This window comes from Colossoma macropomum, unplaced genomic scaffold, assembly GCF_904425465.1.
Source record: "Colossoma macropomum unplaced genomic scaffold, Colossoma_macropomum, whole genome shotgun sequence".
Lineage (NCBI taxonomy): Eukaryota > Metazoa > Chordata > Actinopteri > Characiformes > Serrasalmidae > Colossoma > Colossoma macropomum.
In genome coordinates, this window is record NW_023494789.1 from 7,941,201 (window position 1) to 7,956,862 (window position 15,662).

A 15,662-nucleotide genomic window follows, 5' to 3' on the forward strand; every position below is an offset into this window, starting at 1 on the left:
AATCTCACAGCCATGTCCCAATATGTAGTGTAAACCCAGAAGAGCAGAGGTTGGTGCTGAAGCAAACATCTTATCAATAACCCTGATTTCAGAAGAAATGTTGGAAGTCTACACATTTGGGGCCAGTTTCCTGGACAGTCCTGGATTTCACAGCATTCTGAATGGAGGGTCTCCATTGAAAGGACAATATAGTCCAGGACTGGGCTTAATCCCTGTCTGGGAAACTGACCCACAGTATATTTTTTTTAATTATTACTCAACTCCTTTGTCTGTTATGTTATTAACTCTGGGCTCAAACAAAATGGCAGATAACCTCTTTTCTTTTTTATTAGTAAAAACTGAGGCCGTGAAGGAGCTGTTTTTCATTAGTCTGGGCATTCAATGAAAATGTACAGCACACAAACAAATCAAATTTAAGCAGTTTCTTTCCTAAAAGGGAAACGTGGTGTGTGCCTGTTGAGTTCATTTTTAAGTTCTAATAACAACAAAAAAATAATAATCACATTAGGAATCATATATGAGTCCTATAATCAACAATACTGTTCTTTCCCAAAATTATGAGGAATGACATAATTACACACAGCCATGTCTGAAATCCAGCAAAAAGGTAAGTATAAGGACATTCATAAAAGATCTCTTGAAAGTGTCCCTTTGGGGGTGGCGTGAGAGGTCTGCACAGTTAGTCCCTCTTGCTGACAGTGATCCAGGTGTCATCCTTGGGTGTGCTCACTAGCTCATATCTGGCCTCCACCACTTGGCCTTTCACTTGGTGCAGCCGCAGTCTGCGCACCAGTGTGCTCAACAGCACAGCAGCCACTGTGTAGGCAAATCTGCATGTAGAAGGGAGCAAGACAAATTTTAGTGAGGCTCTTTTCACATCACACCAGCTATGAATTTCTACACAGGCATCACTTTCCATAATAACCTTTCTGCAGGGGTATAGATTAACATGAGTGAAATTATCATAACATGGATACAAGTATTTCAAACTACTAATCTCCAAAACTACCCCCAAATATCCAATAAAACTCACTACAGAAACACATTCTTAAAGAACTGCATATGTTAACATATGTTCACAGTGCACGTATTAATGCATACAGTATAGTGCAACAGTCAGAGGTCGCATTTTATTTATTTAGTTACCAGTCAAAATGGCCCTTAACTTAATGATTTTTAAAGAGATCTGAGGATTTCTGAGGAGATTAAATATATGATAATCGATTTGCATGAGGAAAAAAGAAAATCAGAAAACGCAACCAACTTCTAAGACTAAACTTTGGAGGTGTGCAAAAACATCCCTGCAGAGAAACTGAAAGTGACTCCTGAAAAGAATGGAAGTTGTAATTAAGGCAAAGATTGGACACACTAAATACTGAAAAAATTAAATGATATTATATTTAGTTGTCGAGGCTTCTGTAAAATGTTCTGTTAAATGTGTGTTTTCTGTTTTTTTCCCCCAACACTGAAAAATGAATCACTTGTACTCTGTGGCCAGTTTGCCTTAAAGTTAAGTAAGAGTGGTCTCTGACTTCTGCACAGTACTGCATTACCAACTATAATTGCTCAGATTAGGCTGGATATATACAAGTTATTATAATGTTTGAGTATTTACTCTTAGTGTTATCTCAGTTTACCTAAGTTCAGGGCAGGCCTGGTTTCCTGAAAAGCCCAAGAGCGAGAAGCTCTTCATAACAGACTCGTCTGTAAATCTGTCTGGATCAAACCTGCAAAGGCACAGAGACATGATCAAAGACTCAGACATAACACTACTGTATGTACTATACAAACACGTGTGCACACGCACCTGTACGGTAATGTCCATGTGTCTGCATCTTGAAGGACTACTCCCAGAGCATAGATAACCAAAGTCTGCTTCATAAAGGAACAAATAAATAACTGTAGCATCATACACTAACAAATATCAAAACCCAGCATCTGAGATACTAACAAGTTAGTTGGCTCGCATACAACTCTGCAATCCACCACCTTTATATTACCTGAATTAGCAGTTATGATAGCATGAACAATAATCACCTCTTTAGGGATGACATGCTGATCCACCTTCCCCTCAACCTCCTGCAGTCTGGCTGCAATCGGGGTTAGCTTGGCCGTGCGTACAGTCTCGTTCAGTACCTGCTGGCAGTATCTGAAGAGAAACGACATCACAGTTGTACAGCTAATTCTAATACTGGCAACAGTGCAGGAGCACCCTCTAGTGGCCAGAGCGGAGAAGGGAGCCATAATAACATGCAACCTAATTTAGGCTATAGCCTATGGACAAAACAGACCTGAGCCGTGGAATTTGGTCCAAGGAGACAGGCCCATCCCCCAGCACATCTATTAATTCCTGATGCAGTTTCTCCTGCACTGCTTCTGAGATGGACAGAAAGTGTACTGCCCAGATGCACACTGGGAAAAATCAGATAGAAACAAGTCAAAATAAGCAAAGAAAAAACAAAAATGGGAACAACAGAGATATTTCAAATGAGTGAAGCCAAATGTCAGCTGGACAAATCTGTAGGAGCAGATATGGATGACATGAAGGCCCACACTTTGATAGAACATCAGATTGGTAACCATGCCATGTGATTAGTTCTAGGAAAGCACAGTGGATGATTTCCTAGAGCCCTCTTTTAACCAAATGTTAGAACATGAAGATGTCCTAACTGCTTTCGTTACATAGTCCTTGTTTGTAAACAAAGGAATTAAAACCTCATCAAAAATATTCTCTGGGCTGTGGTATTTAAAAGGAACCATCCTCAGTAAGTCAAACAAAATTACCTTTAAACTACAAAAAACGCTTTTAACTTCATATGAATTTATCTTTTAAGATATGTGATGAATCAGTTGCAATAAACAGGCATTCATAAGCTGTGTCAGAGTGCAGGGCTCCATCTAAACAGAAGTGAAAGAAGAGCATGCTTTACTATCACAGGGAGAAGCAACATCTGCTTACAATTTGCAGTGATGACACAGCCAGCGAGGGTGAACACCATGCTTTCCTCCATTACCTGGGGGAAAGAACAGAACAGAAAGCAGCAGTCAAATGAAATGAATGAATTCTGGGGTGCTGAAAGGGTCAATGAAAGTCTGAAAATTGTTTGGAAAGGGACCCTGGATCCATCCATCAATAAAGGCTCAAGGCACTGTTCACAGATGTGTGTATATAAGTCTGCATATTACTACTCCTAAAAACTATTAGAATGTAGATATATTCAAGAATTTACTATAACAAGAATGTTTAGTATTTGCTACTTTTTTTTTTAACAATTTGAACGATTTTTAATCTAAAACTTCACTATGATGCTCAAACCTCCCTTAACACACCTTAAATAAACTTCAGCTCTGACACTGAACATGCACAAAAGTTAGAATTATATATAAAAGAATGATTACAGCATGAATAGACTATTCAAGCTACACTGTGTAGGTTTGGAGATTTGGAGACCCCTCTGGTAGAAATGTGTAACTGCATGCAATATGCAGAACAAAAATCATCCAATCGGAAGCCTCTGACTTTTAAATTATTATTTCAGGCTTTATAGGGTGACTGGCAGCAGCACATGCACACCACATTTTGGTGTTTTTTCCTCTTGGCTCAGTAATGCTACTTCTCTCCTTTTTAGCAAAAAATATTGAATAGTGCAGCTTTAAGAAAATATTCTCTGTGGTCAACTGATGTGTTGCTGTGACATCACCTGTCTCTCTGACAGATTGGCCTGCAGAAGTGAGTCCATGAAAGTTGACTTGCTGGATCCCCGTCCACTTCTCTCTTTAATAACAGACTTCAGTACAGATTCCATCTCAGCCAGTGCTGTAGATAGACACACATTCGCTCTGAACGTTCAAACTCATGAAAACATTGTCAAACATGTCAAATCCAACTTTATTTCTTGATGGATAAACAGCTTGTATAAACATTAAGGGTGTAACAATTTCAATATTTATCAAAAAATCAAATTTGAAAGTGTATCAAAATTTAAAACTGAATCGCCAATACACCCCTTGGTCTCTTCACTGTCAGTGATTAAAACTAGATATCTGGGTGCAGCCTGTAAGAGTAAAGTGGGTGGGGAGGGAAGAGGCTTATGCTAAGGACCAACCCATACTTAAATGACTAAGCTTTTTATAAATTAATAATAAATTCTAGGGGTTGTAATTTTTGGGGTTTTAGGGTGGCAGATAACTGTAGAACCATTTTTAGCATTTGTAACATACAAAATATAAAAAAATCTGACTGAATCTTGACCATATTTTTAAAAATGGCATTGAACCAGAAAGTATGTGCATCATTACTCTCCTTTAGTGCACATATATTTAAGTTGTGCACATGAAGCAAACTTTAACATTTTAACATAAATATTTAAACACAAAGCACATTTTCAGGCATTCCTTATTTTTGCTCTATCAAAAAAATACATAATATTAAGACACCACTGTATAGTATTGAACCCATTTTTGAATTGTGTGTATCATTACAGCCCCAATAAACAGTAGACTTCATGATCACTCACCACTCTCATAGTGGGCCTTTCTGCTTGAGCTTTTCTCAAGAGAACCATCCAGATAACCTTTACCAATTTCTGACCAGATCTGTTAATCAAAAATGCAATAAACATGCTGTTACTATCCATGTAGTATTACTGATATGAACTACAGGTGGGCAAAATTACAATATTTATCATTATCACGATAAACAACATCACATTTTGTCACAATATGAGCATCAATGATGTTAAGTCAGTACTTAAAGAATAACAAACTAATTAAATTTAATTAAACTAAAAAAAAATAATTGTATTCATTATATTCAGATTTTGATTTTTTTTTTTTATAAATGTGGCATCACTGGTATCATGATGCATATTGTGTACAGAGACAATGTGTTTGGTATATTTTTGCCATATCGCCCACCTCTATAAAGAACATAAAATTTTCATATAAACTCATAAAAACTCTTATATGTGCATATATATATATACATATACATATATATTACTCACTGCCTCGTGGTTCTTACGGAAGCGAATGACCGCAGTATCGTCTGAAAAGCGACTGCCCATGGCAAGTTGAGTGACAGCCTTCATGGACAATCCCAGCAGGTGAGCACAGAGGGGAATGTGCTGGGACTTTGGATACGACTGCCATTTTCCAACCAACTCTTCAGCCAGCTGCAAACGCAAGAGTAAAGGATCAGGTGTCTAATTAAACAAGAAACTGAAGGCAGCAGCCAAGACTTGCCGTTGTCATGATGCTTGTGACTCTTTGCTCTGTTATGTACTATTAACAACATATGGAAGAATATAGTCTCATTTCATAAGACAAGCAGTGTTTTTGTACCTTAAGCAGAATAGGCAAGTTATTCTCCAGTGTTTTGTTAATTGCCCCCTCATACACCTTCTTCCTCATCAGCGCCTCTGTCCCTCCTGTGCCTGCCCCTGACTGGTACCCAAGCAACGACTTGAGCATTGTCTCAAAGGAATCCGCTAAAGAACAAAAGGGCTCATTAAACATTTAAATAGCAAACAATATCAAACATACATTGTTTAGGTTTATACATGGATCAATGACAAATAAGGCTTTAAAATGATAAAATTAAAAATCCTTTTTAAAAAAAAGATATGTTGTGCATTTTTGTATCTGCAAGAATCTTTTCAATGTGTTGATATTTGTTTTTGTTGCTTTTATAATGGAAGAATTTTTTTGACATGATCATCAATTTTACCAGCCTGAAAAAGTCCAGTGGTGCAACCACACATTAATAAAAATGTTGGATTTTTATTCTAGATAAGTTATTTACAGCTGCTTGTTTTTCCCAAATAAATATACATAATAATAAATATAATAATATAATAATACATGCTCATGGTTTTTCTGGAGTCGCAGCAACTGACTAGTCCAACCATCCATCCATCCATCCATCATCTAAACCGCTTATCCTTCTGGGTGACTAGTCCAACCATGACTCTTAAATTACTGTTTTTGTTCAATATTTATTAACAGGCCTCTGGCCTCTGTATTGTACCATGAAGGTCACTTGGGGTCTTCTTTTGGTGCAATACCATGCCCACTCTTTCTTAAAAGCATATCAGAATAAAAGTCCTTTGTTTTCGGTTGTAACACATGGCATTTAAGGAAACCAGAATTAGTTTTGCAATGAGATGAAGACTTTCAAAGTTGCTCTATTTTGCAACATATTATCATTATAAAGGTTTAAAATATAAAATCATACCAAACTATTTTATTCAGAATTTTAAATGACTAAATTACCATTTTAAATACTTAATTGAATCTGGATACATGGTTGGACAGTCGCACCCCTTGACATTTTTAGACTTTGGGAGGCAAAAATGGCTAAAATCAATTTACATTGATAAATAAAAAATAAAATTCACATACAGTAAGTATTGTAGAGTGATGCAATATGTGTTATGTATTTATTAAATTAATTAAAATAAAAATGATGGCCTTGAACATAAAAATGCACAGCAGGTCACTGACCCAACTATTATACACAGGAGAATGATACAATTTCTTGCATGTATAAATGAGCTATAAAAGGAGCTAAACTATTCCATAACATCAGAGTGAATGAATCTTTTTATTCCCAAAGCGGACAGACACATAAAGCAGACTGACACAGGTGCGCCACCAAGTCTAACAGCAGAACAAATTCGAATCATTTGTATAAAACAAATAGGTCTTCTCTGCAGATGACCGCTGGGCCATCACGTTCTGTTTCTGTTTCTGACTGATCTGGGCTTGTTAAATGATGTTACAGACTGCTGTACTCACTAGTCCGGTTGGGGTTTATATGCTGTTGCAGCTGATCGACTGAACCAAGACTCACTACCGGTGTCCGGCCGAACCAGAAAGACGCCACTGAACCAAACTGGTCATGAAGACCAACCAAGAATTCATGCAGGCTTCCTCTGTTCACAATGTCCTGCAGGTTACCATCCCTACAGAACAACGGAGAGAGCACAGGACCAGAGAGTGAAGGCTTGAATGTCTGAGTGAGAAAAAGATGAGTTATGCAAATTTATCATGTTACTCACTTCTCTTCTGTAGGATTCAGGCCAGGCACACCAGAGGCCCTTCTTGAAGACTGGAAAAGCCCAGCAGAATGAAGATTAGACATGGATTCATTAATCATAAACATTAAAAGGGAACTTTTCAAACATTTCTGCATAATTAAATGCTTAACATGCCAACAAAATCAATCAGAGTAGTTTGGTGAGAATGCTCTGTATTTAGAGAAACATGCTGAGTCAGAATCGTTCACAGTGGTGGTGATAGGAACTAGACGTCTGAAGTGTTTGATGCCTCTAAAAGCTCCCTCACAAAATGCTGACATGAAATGATTACGAATATATTGCCAGATGTTTCCGACATTGTTTTACTGTAATTTTGTCATAAATTTTTTACTCTAAAACCCATGTGTCAAACACAAGACCCAAGGGTCAAGTCAGGCTCGTGGCACAATCATATCTGGTCTGCAAAATAATTTTAATTTTCTATTAATATTAGCCCAGTTTCACACTGAGCTGCACATCAACCCCGAGCATGCACTGCTACGTAATGTGCTCTGACACCAACAACAATGTACAGAACAGCAGTTACACCACAAAAAGGAAAGCTGGCAGGTGTCATTTAAAAAACCTACCTCCTGGGTCCTTTAAAGAGGTTTAACGGTTATCAGTAGCTAATGTAGCCTATTCTTTTTATATAAACAATTTGTTTTTATTTAAAATGTTTTTTAAATAGTTTAGGCATTTGTGTAATATTTCAAGGTCAACTACAAGTTCCTATATTCGTTTGTCATAATTTGAATAAACAATGGCCATCAAATCATATCAAAATGTTAATTAAAAATGAAATAACGCAGGCGTTCTCTGGCCCACAGATTTGTTGAATTTTTTTAACACAGCTCTTCAAGTAGTTGGGTTTGACACTCCTGGTCTAAAATGTAATTTAATTTGTTTATTTTAGTCCATCATGGTGGAAGGATACAAGAAGGGCATTCTAAGGCAAAACAGACCCCAAAGAAAACTTGTTTTCTCAGCTATTTTACCATCATCAATACATTTATCAACTCAAAAGACCCATATAGGTTTACTGGTGGCTGTGGACAGTAAATAAACTGGCCATATTTGCACTATAGACACGGTAGACTGGTTCTTATCACCACCACTGTAACGAAATCTGAGTCTTTAAGTTTATCTATTAACCATTTTAACTACAAAAAAACTCTCTGAATTACTTTGTTTATATCTCAACCACTGAATTATGCAGACATTTTCCCCTTTAACCAAACATCTGCATGAATACCTGCTTTAAGCTATATGCTAGATTTACAGTTTGTTCTCTCTCTATACCCACAGGAAGAATATTTCCTTATAAACTTCAACTTTTGTGCTTCATTCACTCTCAGAAAGTTCAGTTTCTGGCAAACAGGCCGCAGAACAAAAGCCAAATCGTTCTCCAGGTCGTCAACAAAGAGCTAAAGTAAACTAGAATAAACAGCCGATAAAACAAAACGTCTATGATACTTTTAGAAATCAGCGAGTAAAGTTACGGAGTTTTTTCATGCAGACTGTTTAAATTCTTACCGGATACAAATACAGAACAGCGCCGACCAAGATGACAACAAACGTCACAGCAAATATAGCGAAGTCCAGCATATTCGCTCTCTTAAAGCTCCCAAATCGTTCATAAATGTGTTAAAAATAACGCTGAACCACTGAGCTGCTGAATTAGAGCTAATATCTTAGCCGTTAGCGGACTAACTGACTACCACGTCTACAACAGTCTACGCCTCTCCTGCTCGGCAATCGACTACACGGCAAGACCGAAGCAAGTGAGTACTGAGGGGATCGATGGTTCTCTGCGTTAGGCTAACCATGCCACATTACTATGTTGACAAAAAATAATAAAAGAAAATAGCATTTACACTGCGGTAAATTGATTAAAGCCTAAATAAACATGCCTGAAAAAAATCTAAAAAAAATATTAGCGTCTGTGGAAAGTACTAATACTAAGTATTAATTTGGAAATTTTGTACTATTAGCATCAAAACTGAATATTACACTTACACTGTTACTCCTTACATTTTCATTTAGGCCATCGTAGTATACCTACAAATCTCGAAGGCCATTTTTCCTCTCTTTATCCCTTGTAGAGAGTTCAAGAGTTTGACTTTTTTGTTTTTATTAAAACAGCCAAATTCATATCATTGTAAAATTAAGCCACCTACAGCTAGGCTGTGCTAATTTGCTAGTTTGTTTTTGTGTGAGGGTCAGGACAGCCCGTTAGGCAGTGTATAGCACTTTGCTTTAAAAAAGGACAAAAAAAAATTGAAGAAAAAAAACCCACATTTTTTACTCTTATACTTTTTTACTTTGATATGTTTGAATATGTTTGTTTACTTTCACTTAAATTCATTTTTGGCTCCATTTGGCAGCCAATAGCAAACAGTAGCGTTCTAATTAGCCTAATTGTGCGTTAATTAAGGGGCGGGGTTTGAGGATAATTGACTGAAGCGAACGCTCTTTAAATATGGCCCATCAGGTTGAGTTGGAAGCGTTGTTTAACTGAAGCCGACGTCCAGTATGTCGAGAGCTGTAATAACTGTGTTCGGTCTGTGTGCTGCATTGTGCGGCGCCCAGCAGCTGAAGGACCCGTGGCTAATGGCTCAGGCTAATAATCTGCCGAATTTCGTACAACAACCATATAATGCGCCGCAGCAAGGTCGCTTTCTGCTCCAACAACCGTCTCAAAGCGTTTATCCGCCTGCCTGGCAGTCAATACCGGCCGTCTCTGATCTTCCTCAGCGCTGTGAGGTGGACGACTCTACCCGGGTGGGTTGTGGAGAACCAGGCATTACTCCAGCGGACTGTGAGGCTCTAAACTGCTGTTATGATACGAGACGGTATATTCGAGCACCAGATGGGCCCCTGTGTTACTATGGGAAGGGGGGTGAGTAATGAGTAAAGGGGAGTTCCATTGATTTTTCAAAACCTCCCTATAAATAAATCTTCAAGTTCTAAAGTCGTTCAGAGTGGTTTGGTGTAAAAATGCGCTGTTACAGAAAAAACTTGCAGGGATGGGAACCAGACGTTTGAGGCTTTTGAAGGGGAATTCCACCAATTTGTAATAATTCTTGTATAATTCAGACACTTGGATGTAAGCCTTCATTCAGAGTAGATCAGTGCTAAATGCTCTTTAACTAAGTCAGAACTGGTCACTGTGGTGGTGATGGGAGCCAGACGTCTGAAGCACTAACTGCCTTTTAAAAGCTCCCTCACCAAAAGTTATTACACAATCATTTATGTTGCTTGATGTCTGACTTTTGAGGCTTTTGGCTTAAAATATAACTTTTTAAAATCATGGTGGACAGATACATAAAGGGTGTTGTGAGGCAAAATGATCCCAAAGAAATCTGGGGGAAAAAAATGTTGCCTCTATATTTCCAGGATCACCATTACATATAAAACATCAGAAGACCTGTCTGTTCACTGGTGGTTTTGGATAGTAAATAAAATGGCTATATTTGTCTCTGACCCCTGGTTCCTATCACCACCACTATAAACAAATCTGAGCCAGTAATTTTCCCTTTTCATATCAAACCACTCTGAATGATTGGTTTTACATCTCAAAGACTGAATTATGCAGACATTTAAAAGTGGCGTTCCCCTTTAATGCCTCTAAAAGCTACCTCAATTATTTAAGTGTGAGTGGTTTTGATAAGGCTTTGGCTTTTGATATGTCTCACACACCACCGTTCATGGTGAAGAGGTACAGGCAGGGTGCTGTAGGACAATAGTACCAAAAGAACTTTTCCAGATTTGCCCCAATTTTTGTTATTGATGTTATATTTAAAAACCCAGACATGTAGGCTCTCTGGTGTTTGAGTTGGTACATAAAACTGGGTTGAAGACATGACCCCTGGTTCCTATCAGCACCACTGTAAAGAAATGAGTAGAATTATCTGCAATGTAGTGTTTCATGTTAAATGAATCCGAATGACTTTGTTTACATCTCAAATACATTATGCAGTTTTTTTTAAATGAGTAAAACATTAGCTACTGTTTCCCAGACAGACTTATTTTTGATGTTTGTCAACTGTACTGAATGTTGGTAACCCCTTGGATTCAGTCACTGTACAGTGCACTGAGGATGGGCAGTTTGTGGTGGTTGTGGCCAGAGATGCCACTGTGCCTCGTATCAGTCTGGAAAGCATCAACATGTTGGAGGCTGCTGGTGAACACTGCTCTGCTGTTGACAGCAATACTGAATTTGCCATCTACCAGTTTCCATTCACCTCCTGTGGTACCAGAATGGAGGTGCGTAAGTGGCCGTACAAGTGTATGAGGCTTTGCACCAAGACTGTCTGGAGGCTTTCTCAAGATTTTAACCTTAACTTCCCCTCAGGTGGAAGGTGACTACATTATTTATGAGAACAGGATGGTGTCCACATATGAAGTGGGAATTGGTCCTCAGGGAGCCATCACAAGAGACAGCTCGTATGAGTGAGTGGCCTTTGTAAAACGTGGCTAAAATGGCTGCCCAACTTGCTAGAACCAACTTGATTCATGTTACTTTCTGCTTGCAGGCTAACATTCCAGTGCAGATATCTGGCTACGGCAGTGGCGCCTCTAGTGGTGGAGGTGAACACAGTTCCTCCCCCTCCTCCAGTCTTCGAACAGGGTCCTTTGCAAGTGGAGCTCAGGCTAGCCAATGGCATCTGTGCTGCTAAAGGGTGTTCAGATGGTAGGGTGTACATCTGACCTGACTGTTCTTTAGGAAATGATTGATCACTTCAGATTTCACCTGTATTGGGATAACTTGGAGTCTACAACTGTGACTAGAGGAACTATAGTCATGTATGTAAATTCATTTTAAGATGCCTAGAGGAGTATTCTGTTCAATGTGCACACTTTTTGAATATTAGATTACAATGAGTTCTAACATTCCCAGATTATGGCTTTTAAACCATTTTGCCTACTTGGATCAAAATCAAAATTTGCATCAAGATGCAAAATCCACATTTATCTCTCTTCAGTATATTCACTTGCATCCTCAGATGTGTTCCTTTGCCAAGTTTAGGCCAAGTTCTCTTTGAATTGTGGGTTTTTTTGTTTTTTTTTGTTTTTTTTTTTTTTTTTTTGTTTTTTTTTTTTTTTTTTTAAAAGTGTGATTGCCATCACTGGATTTGAGACCCAAAGGAGGTCTGAAGCACAACCAACATTACGAAAGGTTGTTCTGCACATTGTATGCAACTACACATTTCCACTAATCTCAATACCCAAAATTTGCATAGTGTAGCTTTAACCTGACCTTGGGACTACAGTCATTAGCTACAATTTAGTGTCTGTTAGGTTTCATTTGGAGAAGGTAGCCCTTTTATAGAGGAGCTGTAGAAATAGTTGGCATGGAAACTGGAGCTAGTTATCCATAACTAATGTTCTGAAGGGATAATTGGCCAAAATGGAAAATGTAACCACTTCATCTGTTAACATGCTTACTGGGCTCCTACAGTGGTGCCACAATAGTCCCCAGAATAGATTTCCTAGTTTAAAAAAAACAAAACAAAAGCCCCCTCAGAAGATCTATCTTGAAGGTGGGAGGAGCTTTTAAAAAACAGGAGACAAAATCATGAGGCTGATGGATACAGTGCTGTTCTATGAAACCTGTCCAATAATGTCTTACATGCTAGTTTTCGGTTGAATGCCTAACCTCTTTCTTCCCACTAGTGGAGATATACAGCTCGTACTACACAGAGGCTGACTACCCTGTGACTAAGATACTGAGGGAGCCAGTATATGTGGAGGTGCGCATGCTGCGGAGAACTGATCCAAACCTCGCCCTCGTACTGAACCGTTGCTGGGCCACTTCTAGCCCAGATCCCTCAAGCTTGCCTCAGTGGGACCTGCTGCTTAATGGGTAAGAAGACGTCACGCTAACTTGCTAATGAGCTGACGATTTCAATTTGGCTTTTAATCCTTTGTTGCATGTCTTGTACGGTTTGCTTAGGTGTCCTGATACAGATGACCGTTACCTGACCACTGTGCTCCCAGTCAACCAGTCATCTGGCCTGCAGTACCCAACCCACTACAAACGCTTCGTCGTGAAAATGTTTACCTTTGTGGACAAGACTTTCCTTTTTCCTTCACAGGAACAGGTATGGGTATCTGAAAAGCATCCATTTTAATTTTCAGGTACAGTTTAATTTAAAAAGCTACTCCAGAAAGAAATCACTAGTATTAGCACTCCACAAGCTTTTTCATGCAATCTTGTTTAAGACTTTTTTTTTTTTTAAACTTCAGAGCAACTTCATGAATGAACATGTATATATTTTATAGTTTAAATTGTACCATTTAGTTTGGCTTTTGGGGGGTGGGGTGCACTTTTTCCTTTGAGGTCCACTTCACATTCATGATTTTGTACCAAAAATGGTCCGTTTTAATGGTACATTTATTAAGAGATTTTTCCCATCCCTTTTTATTAGTCACAAACTGGTTGTTTTTCTTACTGTGCCTTTTAAGACTGGACTGGTTCTGATTGGCTGTCTTGTGTCTCAATCAAAGCTGAAACACCTTAGGTGTGAGTCCATTCTTGTGATCTCACAATTTTTGCAGCTTATTTTCCATATATAAGGACTGGGGAGTGAAAAGTATGTTAAACTGTCTTCATATTACTTCAAATTTTAAAAGCAAGGGAAAGCATAAGGGCTCTTAACTCTATGGGCTCAAACTTATTTAATTCCTCCACCCGCATTTAGATCTTCATCCATTGTGCCACAGCCGTATGCCAGCTGTCTGCTACAGAGACCTGTGAACCAAGTTGTGGCAGGAAAAGTAAGTGTTGGGGTGGAGTTTGAGTTTTGTGTTTGGGGTACAATCAACAACCACAGCATTTAACCCTTCACTGCATGGTGTTGCAATATGGCAAGTAACGTTTTTGGTGCTGATATTTATGCCCTGCAGTAAAGTTACACTTTGCTTTACAGCAGGTGTGACTGCTCAATTAGCTGTAGTACATTGTGACTTCAGCTTCGCGACTCTTATGTTTGACAGCTTCTCGTTGCCAACAAAATGTTTTGGGAAACCAGCTGAGTGCTTAAATACAAAAGTCAGTTTGCCTCAATTATTGATCATCTTGAATCTGTCTTTTTGTTAGCTGCTAGGCGAGTGTTGCTGTGGTGACCAGCAGTCTGCGTGCCAACCTTCAGGGTTAAAGGGTGAATTAGCAGTTCTACATTAACTCCAGCGTTTAAGACCATTTATTGTTAAACTGAACAATCAGCAGAGCTTTATTTTACTGCAAAATAGCCATGTTGCTGACCCCTGTAGTTTTTTTTTTTTGTCAAGTTTAAAGGCAGTACATGTACTAATACTTTTTCTACTGCCCAGGAAGAGCAGTTCCAACCACACAGGATTTGGAGAGTAAAGTCCTAGTGTCCAGTGGTGAGGTCCTCTTTATTGCAGACATGCCTGTTTCTGCTAAAAGCCAAGCAGACAGCGATGGAGAAGGTACGAACTTTAGTATAACAGCATTAACCTGTTTATCTAAAGTCAACTAAAGGAATTGTCTGTTTTCCTCTGTCTAGTGTCTCAGGTGTTCAGCTATGGGCTGGTCGGAGTAGCTGTGCTTACAGTGTTGAGCATCTGCGGACTGCTTATCGCTCTATTAAGGCGAAGGTCAAAATCACGTCCTCGCCTTCAGACAACAAGACTATGATGAATAAAGTGACTTCATGTCAACCTTCTGCCTGATGTTCTGATTTCCACACTTTAAAGGGGAATTTTACTAAGTGTTTGCATAATTCAATGATCTAGTCATTGTGGTTTGATGTGAAATGGAGTATTGTATACTCAAAGGTTCTTCAAAGAAAATGGTTCTGTATAGAACCATGAACACTCAAAGAACCCTTTGCATTATAAATGGTTTGCATCATAAATTGGTTCTTCAGATTGATGGAGAATATGCTGTAGATGGTTCTATATAGAACCTTTTTGAAAACTTTCTAGCACCAAAAAGGGTTCTACTATTGTTACAGGCTTGACATTTTCAGTAGAAGCAGCCTTTTTGGGGCTACATTAGAGCCATTTGCAGCACATTCTCAATCTTGAACCCTTTTCTTGTTGCAAAGAACTCTAATCATACAAAGGGGTGTTGAGTGTTTTGGTTCTATATAGAACCATTTTTGTTACTAAAGAACCCTTGAACCATAATTTAAGTGTGGAGAAACTTTTCCAGTGGTGGTCCACAATAGTCATGTACTGTCAAACCACCAGTGAACCTGCTATGTTTTAATACTATCAAGTATAAATATGGACACTTGGCTTGTAACAGTCATGTAATATTCTGTACTGTCTCACCTGAGTAACACTTCATTTAAAAGCTTGAGCTTAAAGTCTTTTGTACTTTTAGCCAGTTAGTGTTCTGCTACCTGTTCAGCCCAAAGACTGCATATTTCTTATGTACAGTCTATGGTCCAGCCTGCTAGTGAAGACAGAATCCAGTTATAAAGAGACTATAAAGTGTAGACCAATTAAAGTAAATTTGTTATAAGCAAAGTGATATTCAACTAACAGTTGTTCATCTGGTTGCATTTTATGGGCTCAGATTTCAAACTACTGGGCTTATTTTTAAAG

General features: G+C 38.5%; 2 protein-coding genes across 2 annotated transcripts; one reads left to right on the forward strand and one right to left on the reverse strand.

Annotated features, from left to right (window-relative positions):
* Nucleotides 1-302: 302 nt before the first annotated feature.
* On the reverse strand, nt 303-8,852 carry LOC118807833 (cytochrome P450 20A1). Its single transcript, XM_036569973.1, has 13 exons — nt 8,616-8,852; nt 7,062-7,111; nt 6,799-6,965; nt 5,344-5,489; nt 5,007-5,174; nt 4,518-4,596; nt 3,702-3,817; nt 2,960-3,014; nt 2,292-2,412; nt 2,038-2,149; nt 1,808-1,872; nt 1,638-1,727; nt 303-830 (listed from the first exon to the last, which is right to left on the reverse strand). The coding sequence occupies exons 1-13, from the start codon at nt 8,685-8,687 to the stop codon at nt 680-682; spliced, it is 1,392 nt and encodes a 463-aa protein (XP_036425866.1). The 5' UTR covers nt 8,688-8,852; the 3' UTR covers nt 303-679.
* Nucleotides 8,853-9,608: 756 nt separating this feature from the next.
* Nucleotides 9,609-14,745, forward strand: zp2l2 (zona pellucida glycoprotein 2, like 2). Its single transcript, XM_036569499.1, has 9 exons — nt 9,609-9,981; nt 11,161-11,348; nt 11,437-11,534; nt 11,618-11,775; nt 12,759-12,948; nt 13,039-13,186; nt 13,787-13,862; nt 14,418-14,537; nt 14,615-14,745. Exons 1-9 carry the CDS (start codon nt 9,615-9,617, stop codon nt 14,743-14,745), a joined length of 1,476 nt encoding a protein of 491 aa, XP_036425392.1. The 5' UTR covers nt 9,609-9,614.
* Nucleotides 14,746-15,662: the final 917 nt, after the last annotated feature.

Bases quoted from the DNA above. Each gene is read 5' to 3' on its own strand.
- zp2l2 (XM_036569499.1), top strand. From the start codon at position 9,615: ATGTCGAGAGCTGTAATAACTGTGTTCGGTCTGTGTGCTGCATTGTGC. The intron at 12,949-13,038 runs GTAAGAAGACGT...CGGTTTGCTTAG, and splicing joins TGGGACCTGCTGCTTAATGG to GTGTCCTGATACAGATGACC. The intron at 13,187-13,786 runs GTATGGGTATCT...ACCCGCATTTAG, and splicing joins TTTTTCCTTCACAGGAACAG to ATCTTCATCCATTGTGCCAC.
- LOC118807833 (XM_036569973.1), bottom strand. From the start codon at position 8,687: ATGCTGGACTTCGCTATATTTGCTGTGACGTTTGTTGTCATCTTGGTC. The intron at 2,413-2,959 runs GTAAGCAGATGT...GATTTTTCCCAG, and splicing joins CTGTGTCATCACTGCAAATT to TGTGCATCTGGGCAGTACAC. The intron at 1,728-1,807 runs GTGCGTGTGCAC...GTGCCTTTGCAG, and splicing joins ACATGGACATTACCGTACAG to GTTTGATCCAGACAGATTTA.